At 41.0% G+C, this 12700-nt stretch overlaps 1 protein-coding gene across 1 annotated transcript; it reads left to right on the forward strand.

Annotated features, from left to right (window-relative positions):
* Nucleotides 1-623: 623 nt before the first annotated feature.
* Nucleotides 624-10300, forward strand: ada2a (adenosine deaminase 2a). The gene is made up of 11 exons (XM_080437990.1): nucleotides 624-697; nucleotides 2372-2498; nucleotides 2909-3123; nucleotides 3974-4196; nucleotides 4598-4811; nucleotides 5102-5229; nucleotides 6046-6136; nucleotides 7438-7546; nucleotides 8859-9016; nucleotides 9414-9616; nucleotides 10100-10300. The coding sequence occupies exons 2-11, from the start codon at nucleotides 2410-2412 to the stop codon at nucleotides 10188-10190; spliced, it is 1521 nt and encodes a 506-aa protein (XP_080294116.1). The 5' UTR covers nucleotides 624-697; nucleotides 2372-2409; the 3' UTR covers nucleotides 10191-10300.
* The last annotated feature ends 2400 nt before the right edge of the window (nucleotides 10301-12700 follow it).

The raw sequence follows: 12700 nt of genomic DNA on the forward strand, positions 1-12700 counted from the left end.
ACTTTACTTAAAAACATTTTCCAAATTTTTTTTTTTTAACATTTTGGACAAAATAGCCAATTTTACATCAAGGTGCCCAGATGTCCCTAGTGCCCACTTATCCTGTTACCGTACAAAATACTAACCCCTTTCATCGATGGACCCTTTTCACAGCAGTCGTTTTGGCACTTGGCAGCTAAACAACATCTATAATCCAGAACAGAAACTGTCATCAGATTCAGCCATTCTGAATGGATGAATCTGATTAAATGCAAACAGAGGCTGAATCTGATTAAATGCAAACAGAGGCTGAATCTGATCTGATTAAATGCATTGCAAACACAGGAAAAGTCTTTAAAAATTCTCAATTTAACTCATACGGGTCCAGGAATTAATAATAAATAAAAATGTAAATAAAAAAAAATGGATCACAGCTTTTAAATGAACACTGAGGATTTTACTGTGTGTTTCGATCGCAGCGTCAGGTTCAATTAGTATAGTTGGATGGATGGATCTTCTTTAGACATGCATGATGGTCCATCTTCAGAGCCGGGGTCTTAGTGGATATGTGGATGTGACGTGGTGAACACAACACAATCTAGTCTACCAGCCTGCCCCCAAATCAGGAACACAACACACAGTCGGCTGCTTTGTCTCTTGCTGGCTGCTCTTTAATCAAAGCCCTTCTGCATTTCATCCACTTTCACAGGAAAGAAAGGTATGTTTATAATGGACGATCCCGAGTGCTCTTGTAGACACCATGACACGAAAACACAGACAATGTGAAACAATGTACGTGCGATCAGCTGTTGTTGTCCGTGTTTAGATCGTTTTACATTATTATGGCGTTGTTACATTGTAGCGTTATTTGTTTTTGTAGCCTGGCAAAAATAGCTACAACCAGTCGATCGTTGATGTGACAAAAAGTAACAAGCGAGTTCCCCCGATCAACAGTTGAGTTTATGTCGCGTTTTTGTTTACAACATTGCATTGGGACAACAGCTGCTGCGCTGAACTAGTAGAACCATTTCACTTTACCGTACCGTAGTTTATTTTGTAAGCCATGCCTGTTAAATAATATAATGGCCGTTTTGAGGAAAACAAATGGAAATGCTTAGCACAGGCTATTCTTGAAATTAACGACGGATTCACGTTGTGTTGTTACTTGTTAGTAGCCCTGATACGAGCCCCGTTTGGAACCTCACTCCCCACGATAGCTCCGAGATGAGGTCCCGCTGTCTCGCGTCCAGGCAGAGGTAGAGTCCGTCCAAATGCAGTGAAGATCACCTTTTTCGCAACATCGTATCCAAAAAGTAAAGGCACTCCGAGACACCTACAGATGTTTACAATTTCCCCGGAAAGTAAAATTTAACCCACGGGGTTGAAAAAACAGTTTAAATCGCTTATTTAGTCAGCCTGTGCCGTGTTTTCCCATTGTAGCCGGATCGGGAGCAGTACTGGCACCCACCGTCGAGGGGTTCTTCCGGGTTGAATGGGAAAACATGGCCCAGGCTGACTAAATAAGCGAGTTAAATGGGGTTTTCAACCCCGTCGGTTAAATTCTACTTTACGGCGAAATGTCAAACAGCTGTAGGTGCCTCGGACTACCTTTACTTTTTGGATACGATGTTGCAAAAAAGGTGATCTTCACTGCCTTTGGACGGACTCTACTTCTGCCTGGACCCGAGACAGCGGGACCTCATCTCGGATTTATCGTGGACAGTGAGGTTCCAAACGGGGCTACCCTGATACATGACTGGTCATGACAGATGATCCATGGCTACGTTGTTAGTTGCATTAATCTTACGTCTACATGTTTATTTTTTGCTTATTTTTCAACGTCTACATGGACATTGACACGTTTTATTTTTTACGTAGGCTATGTTTACTTCTGTTCTGAGTAGAGAACTCTTGTTTCTCCATGTTATTTATTATGTGTGCACCTGTTAGTTAAATTGAAACTTTGCGGTCAGTAGTCATTCATACTGTAAATGCAGCTTGTGAAACTTTGGTGTGTTCTTCTTTTTCTGGTGCCTAGCCGATCTTATGTTTTGATATCTGTCCTCCTCAGTGGTGGAAAAAATACTCAAATGTTTTACTTAAGTAAAAGTATCAATACAACTGCAATGTAGACATACTATGTATGTATGTTTTGTAATAATCAAAATCTACTGTAACTAAAGTTTTCAAATAATTTTAGTGGAGCAAAAAGTACAATATTTGCATCTGAGATGATGTGGAGTAGAAGTAAAAGTACAGAAAATTGGAAATACTCCAACTCCAGTAAAGTAAAAAAAATACCTCAAAATTGTACTTAAGTACAGTACTTGAGTAAATGTACTCAGTTACTTTCCACCACTGGTTCTCCTCAATGTTGTGTTTTGTTCTTCAGCTCACTGCCAGTAGGACGAACACTTGATATTCGAGATCATGGTGCAGCTACAGCGACACCACGTGGCCGTGGTGTGTATTGTACTGTGTTGTATAACACAGAGCACCACCATGCCCCCTGACCCCAGGTTATTATAGTTTACATTCGTTTTGATTTGGTTTTGACTTTATGTTTAACATTTTAGTTTAGTTTAATACGTTTTTAAAGTGGTGTGCTAGTCAAGTTTATTTTAATTTTTTTAGTAAAGGCTTAGTTTTAGTTAGTGGTTTATTGAAATATTGTGTTTGATTCATTAAAACAAACGAATCACAGTTCAAACTTACACAGCAAAAAAAAAATGGAAAGATCCAAAATAATAGGCTTATGGATGAATGATCAACAAAGACTAAAACCAAGGACATTTTCTCTGTTGTTTTTGTTTGTTAGTTTTGTAAACACACAATACAGTTTGAGTTAGTTATCTTTTTTTGTTTTTCAATTCTAGTTTGTTATTTTCTGTACTTTTAGCTAACTGTAATGACCTTGTCCTGACCCCAGACACAGAGAAGCTCTCATACAACAGGAGGAGTCCATGCAGACAGGAGGTCAGCTGGTTGTGTCTGCGGCGGAGCGGCGGCTGGGCGATCGTCTACAGAAGCTGAAGGAACAGGAGATGTCCAGAGAGGACTTCCCTCCCGCCCTGCACTTCTTCAAGGCCAGACATCTCATCAGGAACAGTCCCATCTACAGTCTACTGCACAACATGCCAAAGGGTAGCTTACTTTACGTTTCTTTTTGACTTTTTTTTTACTTGAATCCTGAAAAGTAACATTTTCTTTACTTGAATCCTGAAAAGTAACAGTTTTGGACATGAGGATTTCCACCCGACTGCAACGATATGATAATTATTTAGTTTTACCCCAAAATCAGGTCCATTTGTACACTCTCAGAGTTACGGACCCGTAACTCCTCAAGGACCACTGGAGGTCCTTGGACCCCACTTCGAGAACCACTGGTGTAGGGCTGCAACTATTGATGATCTTCTCAGCGATTATTCTATAGAATTGGACAGCACGTTTTTATATATCATTGCTGTCGGGCAGAAACCTCCTATCTCCATATTTTTAACTTTTTCGTAAATTAAAATAAATTAATGTCCTACATGATCATACTACAGCGTCACACAAAAGCATGAAAAATAGCAGATCCGCAAGCTTCAAATGCGGCGCGAAGCAACTCGTTTTGAGCTTGTCGTTCTGCTACTTTTGATACTTTTGAATTTGAATCCTGAAAAGTAACAGTTTTGGACATATGAGGTTTCCACTCGACAGACGATATGTATTAAAAAAATAAAAATACATCGTCAACAAATAATGTTTTACGTATAATGACAAGTCCAAAATAGGGATCGATTACTAATAGATTATATTTTATTAAATTATCAGTTATCGATTATTATTTTATTTGATTAGTTTGGTTAACTGTTGCAGCCCTATTCTGAATTTCCAAACGACCAGAGAGCACCTGAGGGTGCACTCCAGCACTCTCCGAGTGCATTTCCGAACGCACCCTATAATATTTGAATTCATGCCCAATAAGGAAGGCCTTTCACTTTGGTTTCAGGGGGAGCGCTGCATGTCCACGACTTCTCCATGGTGGAGGTGGAGTGGCTGGTGAAGAACGTGACCTACAGACCTCACTGTTACATGTGCTTCACCACCAGTGACCAGTCCCTCCGGTTTGTGTTCTCCCCGGGCCAGCCCAAACCGCTGCCGTTCTGCTCTCCGTGGAGTCTGCTGGAGCGGCTCAGGGCGAAGATGGGGAACGCCACCGACCTGGACGACAGGTAACACGTTCTTTACTGTTGAATGTAGTCGGGGTGCAACAGTTGAACAAATTAATCCATTTAATCGATTATCAAATAATAAAAAGCCAATTTACAACAAGCTCACATGTCACGTTGTGAGCTTGTAGATTGGCTATTTTGGAACCCTGACACTGACATACCGAACCCAGTAATAGGGACGCCAGGTTGAAAGTGGTTACGTTTGTCTGTGCGTTCATAAATATTGAACCAATAAAAGTATTAACAAGCGCTTGTGACTAAATAATAACTACATTGGATCCATTCTTATTTCGATTTCCCTAAAAGTAACAGTTTTGGACATGCAAGGTTTCCACCAGACAGCGACAATATAGAATTAAAGCTATGATGACAATGATTTATTTTCCTCTCTGTGTGCCTAGCATCGTGGCCAACCTGACTCTCTTCACGGAGAAGGAGCCAGACGTGGTGTATCCCAGCCAGGACGTGGTGTGGAAGAGGTTTGAACAGACCTTCCTGGCAGCCTGGGGTCTGGTCACACATGCTCCAGTCTTCAGGGACTATTACCACCAAGGCCTTATGAGGTTCTACGCAGACAACGTGATGTATCTGGAGTTGAGGGCTTTGCTCCCAGAGGTAAATGAAACATTAAAAAGTCTTAAATTCATGCTCTCTTTTCAGTTCTTAAAAATGCCACAGAAAGGTAAAATATTGATAAGACACGGTTTTGCACAAACATCACGGAATGACATGCAAGCAAATTCGCATACTCTATAGGCTAAGCACTGTCGAATCAAATATGTAGGAGAAGTGACACACACACTCACTCACTCACTCTCTCTAATCACGTGTTAAATGGAAATTGTCATCATTTCTGTATTTCCTTGTTTATATGCTTCTAATGACATGCTATTTGTGTTCCATAGACATATGAACTGGATGGAAGCACACACGACAGAGCGTGGTGCATGAAGACCTACCAGGACGTTACCAGACAGTTTACAGCACAACACCCAGACTTCTATGGGGCAAGGGTCATCTTCACCGTCCACAGGTGACCTGCTTTTACCACAATATCCAAACACCTTCACCATTATGCAAGCTCTGCAAGTTTCCGAAAATCACAGATTGGGTTTTTGCCTGATATGACAAAACGTTTTGCTATAACCGCTTGGACCCTGGCCATCCCTAATCTCTGGGGGGAAGATTTGCCAAAAATAGCCAATCTACAATCTCACAATGCCTCACGGCAGGCGTTGTGAGCTTGTAGATCGGCTATTTTTGGGGAAGAGATTTGGTGTAGACCAGTGGTGTAAAGTACTCAAGTACTGTACTACAATTTTGAGATATTTGCCCTTTACTTGAGTATTTCCAATTGTCTTTACTTTTACTTCTACTCCACTACATCTCAGAGGCAAATATTGTACTTGTTACTACACTACAATTATTTGTAAACTTTAGTTACTAGTTACTTTGCAGATATAAATCATTACATTATAAAACATACATTAACCACCTTAGCCCTATTTTATACCTAGGTTATTTGAAAATAGCCGATCTACAAGCTCACAACGCGACGCGTTGTAAGCTTGTAGACCTGCTATTTTCAAACATTTCAGTACTTTTACTTTTGCTACTTTAGGTACATTTTGATACCAATACCTTTGTGCTTTTACTCAAGTACATTTTGAATTCCGGACTTTTACTTGTAACGGAGTACTTCTACATTGCAGTGTTGATACGTTTAGTTAAGTAAAACATTTGAGTACTTTTTCCACCACTGGCGTAGACGGAAAAACGTGCCCGAGCACAGTTTCACTATGACTAGTAGAGGCTCTAAGTGGTTAATCCGTGGGTATGTGCCTTTCAGGGGAATGAATGCCTCCATGGTGACCACCGCTGTAGAAGAAGCCATGCAGCTGCAGAGGGACTTCCCAGAAACCATGGCTGGATTTGACCTGGTGAGTAGCAATGGTATTACAGTAAAAGTAGTTTGCAGAAGTAGCAGCAAAAACCACAAACATCTCCATGTTCACTTATCAGGCTGTAACATTTCTGTTACAGTATGTTCAGTACAGTATGTTGGTCAGTGGTGGAAAGTAACTAAGTACTGTACTTAAGTACAATTTTGAGGTATTTGTACTTTACATGAGTATTTCCAATTTCCAATACTTCTACTCCACTACATCTCGGATCCAAATATTATACTTTTTACTCCACTACATTTATTTGAAAACTTTAGTTACTAGTTACTTTGTAGATTTTGATTATCATTACAAAACCTACACTAACCACTTCAGCTCTGTATACATTTCGCCGATTTCGGCCATTTGAAAATAGCCGATCTACAAGCCCACAATTGTGAGCTTGTAGATCTGCTATTTTAAAAAGATTTTTATACATTTGATACATCTGCATAATGAGTACTTTTACTTTTGGTACTTTAAGTACATTTTGATGCCAATACTTTTGTACTTTTACTAAAGTAAATTTTGAATTCCGGGCTTTTACTTTGATATTGCTACTTTTACTTAAGTAAAGCAATTGAGTACTTTTCCCACCACTGATGTTGGTTACCTGTTCAGATACAGTAGATGGGTCATTTACATAAATGGTAAATGGTGCATTTATATAGCGCTTTTATCCAAAGCGCTTTACATAGATTGTGCATTACATTCACCCATTCACGCACCGATGGCACCAACCTGCACATCGGGAGAAATTAGGGGTTCAGCGTCTTGCTCAAGGACACTTCGACACTAACTCTGGGGGAGCCATTCTACCCCTGAGCCACTGCCACTGCGACATACTGTATCGTTTACTTTGTCCACAAAGGCTAAGATTGTTATTTAGAGTAGATGACAGATGCTAGGTGTTATGTTTACCTGGTATCCTAGTTACTTTGTAGGACTAAATAGTTTTCTTTGCAATCTGTTTACTTGACCATTTACCCTGTGGTTTGTTGACTGGGGGTCGCTCTGGATAAGATCATCATCATTCACAACAGCAGCGGGACTGATGAAAAAGCACTTGGAGAATATTATTGTACATTTGCTGCAGCAATGGCTGATGTTTTTTATTTATTTATTCTTCATTCTTCTTGTGTGTGTGTGTGTGTGTGTGTGTGTGTGTGTGTGTGTGTGTGTGTGTGTGTGTGTGTGTGTGTGTGTGTGTGTGTGTGTGTGTGTGTGTGTGTGTGTGTGTGTGTGTGTGTGTGTGTGTGTGTGTGTGTGTGTGTGTGTGTGTGTGTGTGTGTGTGTAGGTGGGCCGTGAGGACAGTGGTAGACCCCTTTGGTATTTCAGGGAGGCTTTGTCTCTTCCAGGAGAAAGAGGAGTCACTCTTCCCTACTTCTTCCATGCTGGAGAGACCAGTGAGATTACAGCCCAAGTCATTTAACACGCACGCACACACACACTGTGCCAAATGCAGTGAACTATACACACACACATTGTGCCAAATGCAGTAGACAATTAAGATGTTATGGGTAGGGGTGTGCGACATGGACAAAATTAAGTATCACAATATATTTTTTACGTTATAAAATAGAGCTTAAGCTTAAACCAGGAAAAGACAACGCTTATGTCAGCATGATTGCACGATATTACGCCTATTGTCTATCCTATCCTATGATATCTAATCGCATATCACATATAATATCGATATATTGCCCGGTTAGTTATTGATTATCATCTCTGGGGTGAATGACGTCTGGAAAGCAAGGTACAGTGGCTATTAGAAGACTGTTGAAAATTACGTGTCCAGTTCTCAAACATTTCCATGTCAAGGACCTCCAAATTGATATGTATATGGCTGCGGACGTTGTGCCAGGGATCCCCAGAAGAGAAGATTTGTGTTAAAATGTTGTAGTAAAATTGTTACAAATTTGCCAAATTTCTTCAAGATGTTTTTAACATTTTAAAAGAATAGCCAATCTATAAGCTCACAAGGCGTTGTGAGCTTGTAGATCAGCTATTTTTGAATAGCCAAAGTATACAATATACCAGGATCCATATCCTGAGGGAAAACTTTCGCAGGAAATTGCCGATCGTTGAGAGCTTGTAGATCGCCTATTTTCAGCGAAGATATTTAATGTAGAGTGAAAACAGAAAAGACTCTAGCATAGAGTCCTGAGAGACTCCGCTCAACCATATGGGGTTTAAGTGGTTAAACTGTGTTTGCTATGTTAACCCTTTTAGACCGGGAACGCATCTGTGTAATTTTTTTTATTTGAGCTAAAAAGCATTATTTTACACATTGGATATTAAAAAATAGTAGAGTGCAGCGCTATGAGCTTGTAGATCTGCTATTTTTGAAAAATCTTGAAAATGTGTGCAAATCTTTGAATATATATATTCTTTTAAAGCGAACATTTTTAACTCAAATCTTTGCATCTGGGGGTCCCTGGAACAAAATATTTTGAGATGGGGATCGGTGGCCAAATACATATAATTTTGGGGGTCCTTGACATGAAAAAGTTTGAGCACCACTGATGTAGAAACATACGTTCGTTTTTCAGAATACTGTTGAGATTTAGAAGACATTTGTAGAATCGGCTAAACACATTTAGCCGGGGACTCCCTGAAACCCAGGCACGAGGTAACTGTGGGTTGGACCCCACTTTGAGAACCACTGTGATAACATACATTAGACGTCATTAATTCCACTTTCTCTTCCACGTGTAGATCTGGAGGGCACCGAGGTGGACCAGAACATGCTGGATGCACTGCTGTTCAACACCTCTCGCATCGGCCACGGCTTTGCTCTGATTCGCCACCCGGTTGCCAGGCAGATATCCAGGAAGAGAGGCGTGGCTGTAGAGGTGTGCCCCATCTCCAACCAGGTAGGTCCGCTTTGAGCCATTTATTAAAAGCATGCTTAGTTCAGTATCATATCATCACTATGGGTGACTTTAACTGTTGAAACTTGCCACCGTTGCCTAAATTGTGCTGGGGCCATATTACTCTAAATTCATACATGAATAAGAAAGTTAATCACAGGTTTGGGTTTAACTTCATAGACTATTATTTATTGGATAGTATCTATCCAGTAGATAATAGTCCAATATCCTGTGTTTTATACTTTTGACAGATACAGTATGTACAAATAAATGGTCATGTATGCATTTTTGTTAATAAAGACGTCAGTCATTCAGTCAATCAATCAATCAATCAAAATCTATAAGGTGGAATAGCAGCAGCTAGTAACAACTCAAAATGTCCTTTGTGATCATTTCCCAGGTGTTGAAGCTGGTTGCAGACATGAGGAACCATCCTGCGGCTGTGTTGATCTCAGAGGGTCACCCAGTGGTCATCAGCTCTGATGACCCGGCCCAGTTCGGGACCTCCGGCCTCTCCGATGACTTCTATGAAACATTTGTGGGCATCGGAGGCATGAGGTCCCACATCGGCACCCTCAAAGAACTGGCAATGAATTCTATCAGGTATGTGTATGTGTGTGTGTGTGTGTGTGTGTGTGTACTGGTAATACTATACTTGAGGGCCAAATGTCCCAACTAGTATTGTATAATTTTTGAGAAATAGACATTGTGAGCAAAATTTTCCTGGTCCTCATAAGAGAGATGGGTGTTTTATGGTTATAAAAAATATATTTAGTTAGGCTTAAACTAGGAAAAGATTGCCTGATGTATACTTAGTTTTATGCCTGTTTGTGCTCCAAAAATAGCAGATCTAAAGCTCACAACACGTTGCAACTAAATATAACTCTGGCTTTAGGGTTAAAAAACATATCAAAGAAAATGGTAATGATGGCATTCATAAAACTGGCATCCAATATTTTGATTTAATCACAAGCACTTTGAGATTTGTTTTAAATGTAAAGGGCATTATAAATCGAATGTATTATTAAGTATAGTAATATCACTGTGCGTGCGTGCTTGACATGTCCCCTTCTGTGTTTCATTCAGGTACAGTTCCTTATCCCAGGAACAGCAACAGAAAGCCTTGACGTTGTGGCAAAGAAGATGGGACAAATTTGTCTCTGAGAACTCCCTTTAGAGATGTGATTGTCAAACGTGCATTAGGCCTCGGAACCCCCATCTATACCAACATTGGTGACCTATCGACGCCTGTTCCTCGCCAGTTACACCAACATTGGTGACCTATCGACGCCTATTCCTCGCCAGTTACACCAACATTGGTGTCCCCAACTGTCTGTTCCTCTTCCATTCATGTCAGTACACGTGTGTGTGTGTGTGTGTGTGTGTGTGTGTTATATTTTTCGCTAAATGTCCGTTTGTAAATACGTGTTTAAACCCACACGGGAGCTACAGGGTTGCCAGGTCTCGTGAGTGAAACAAGCAACCAGGTCTATGCAAACAAACATTTACAAGCTACTTTAAGAAAAACGAGGCCAAAGCGCGCACACAGAGGAGGGAGGGGGCGAACACTTACTTTCCTCCTTTGCAGTCACGATAATGTCCGTATATACTCCATTAATCTCAGAGCTAGACCACACTAGGTCTCCGGGGATCCCCAGGGGGTCCGCGATGTGTTCGCGAGGGTCCGGGGACCCGCAGGGGGTCCGCGATGAAAACATTATTAACCACGTTAATAACAACAGTTCTGCATGTAGCCCCATGCGGTCTGTGTGTTGTTTTCGCGAGCAGCGTTTTACTAGCCGTTCGCAGTAGCCTCGCCCAGTAGGGCCCCCTTTCGCTCTACATTAGAAGAGTTGGGAATGGTTGGCGTTGTCAGATTCTAATACAGCTCAAATACCCAACATCAGCACCTGCCTCAGTGGCTTGCCTCGTTAATCACTAAACTCCCAACCCGCACCTCCCGGGTTCGACTCTTGCTTAAGACATTGCTTTTTCCAACAACCGCGGACTACTTTTTTTGGCCGATTTAAAGTATAGTTTTGGAGTGCGACGGAGGGGCGCAGTCTCAAGCGAACTTGAGCCACGAGAAGCACCACCGAGCGCGCTAAACGTTGCGAAGTTCGCTTGAGCCTACTCAGCCCCGTCCGAGTTATGTACCGATAGGCACAGAATCGTAAATTATCGCCCCCCCCCCGAGGCAATGCTAGTGCCGAGCATTATTTTCCACCACGGAGTACTGTCCTCCTGGCCCCGCCCCCGCTACTGAGAACGGTCAGTAAAACGCTGGTCGCTTTGTTTTCCTACAGTTGCCAGGTTTAGCGAGAGAAACAAGCAACCAGGTTTATGTAAACAAGCCCAAAAGAAGCGAGTCCTTCGCCCCGCGGGGGCCCCCGGACCCCCACTACGGCGGTGGCACGTAGGTGTCGAACTCTACGCGGCCCGAATTTCTAGTGTTGATACAATATTCATGTGTCAATTTAATTCTGGGAGTACACTCTTGAAGTTAGACGCTTACGGTTCCACTTGGTTCCTAACTTATCAATCATTTATCTAGGGAGCACCTGGAACCCCCTCAAGGAACCCCCTCAATGTGGAGAACCACTGCTTTAGAGTAAGTTTTGGGGTTGGTTTATTGCCCTCTTTAGGACAGACAAATTGTATTATGCCCTCATGTTAACTCATTGCCTGCCAATAACGCATATATGCATTTTTTTTAATCCATCACTTGCCTGCCAATAACGCATATATGCGTTTTTTTTTTTTACATTTTAAAAAAGATTTTTGACAGAAGACCAAGGAGATATGATTTTTCTCATATCCACTTCCTTGTTAACTTAAAACTTAAACATTCTGTATCTCGGCTCCTGAGTACTTTTTGTTTTTCAATGAAAAATCTCTGGCAGCCAACAGCTAAAAATCTGAAATAACTCTGGCAGCTGGTGAGTTTTATAATGAGAAAGAAAGGACTTTTTGTAATGCGGTATTATGAAAAAGAAAGATTTATACTATATGAAGGGGGGTTGGGGTGAAGATGCTGCCTTATAGCCAAAGCAAGCATGTGACAAGCACACAAGTAGCATACAGTGAAGCCAGATTTGCGGGAGCTCTGCTTTCTAATCTATGTCCCCTTGAAATGCAGGGTCATTACATTGCACAAGACTTGAAATGAACAGGATTCTAAACTATTAAATCACAAGAATGTAGATGCATTTTGTTTAAATCTTGCACTTTAATTGAGCCTTCTGGTATAATTGTGTGAATATGAAAGGCTGCATACTTGACCATTGATCATGTAGGTACATTTTATAAATTCTGTGAAACTGACAATCGAATATAATGGAAGGGTAATGAAACCTTTTTTTTGTAGTTTCTTTTCCAGGTCGGGTAAAAAAAACTACAGCCGATTAAACTCACGGCAGGCTGCATATAAGACTGACCTTATAGTATTGTGATGTAAGCAACACAGCTTACATTCAAGATTCTTGAACGTTCTTAAAGCTTTGGGATACAGTTGTGTATCTTAACTGTCAAACTGGAATGCATGTGATTTTTTTAATTTGTTTTTTGTTTATTTCATGAAATGGTTGTGCAACTAACATTGGTGTACAAATAAAATATACAATTATTTTTTACAGCAATGGTTTAATCATTTATTGTTTTACCATTCAAGTCCCTGCGGTGCCCTGC

Source organism: Gymnoscopelus braueri, assembly GCF_963280865.1.
Source record: "Gymnoscopelus braueri genome assembly, chromosome: 9".
NCBI classification, from domain to species: domain Eukaryota; kingdom Metazoa; phylum Chordata; class Actinopteri; order Myctophiformes; family Myctophidae; genus Gymnoscopelus; species Gymnoscopelus braueri.

Coding starts and splice junctions, on each gene's coding strand:
- ada2a (XM_080437990.1), top strand. CDS start 2,410: ATGGTGCAGCTACAGCGACACCACGTGGCCGTGGTGTGTATTGTACTG. Junction 2,499..2,908: donor ACCATGCCCCCTGACCCCAG/GTTATTATAGTT, acceptor TCCTGACCCCAG/ACACAGAGAAGCTCTCATAC. Junction 9,017..9,413: donor TGTGCCCCATCTCCAACCAG/GTAGGTCCGCTT, acceptor ATCATTTCCCAG/GTGTTGAAGCTGGTTGCAGA.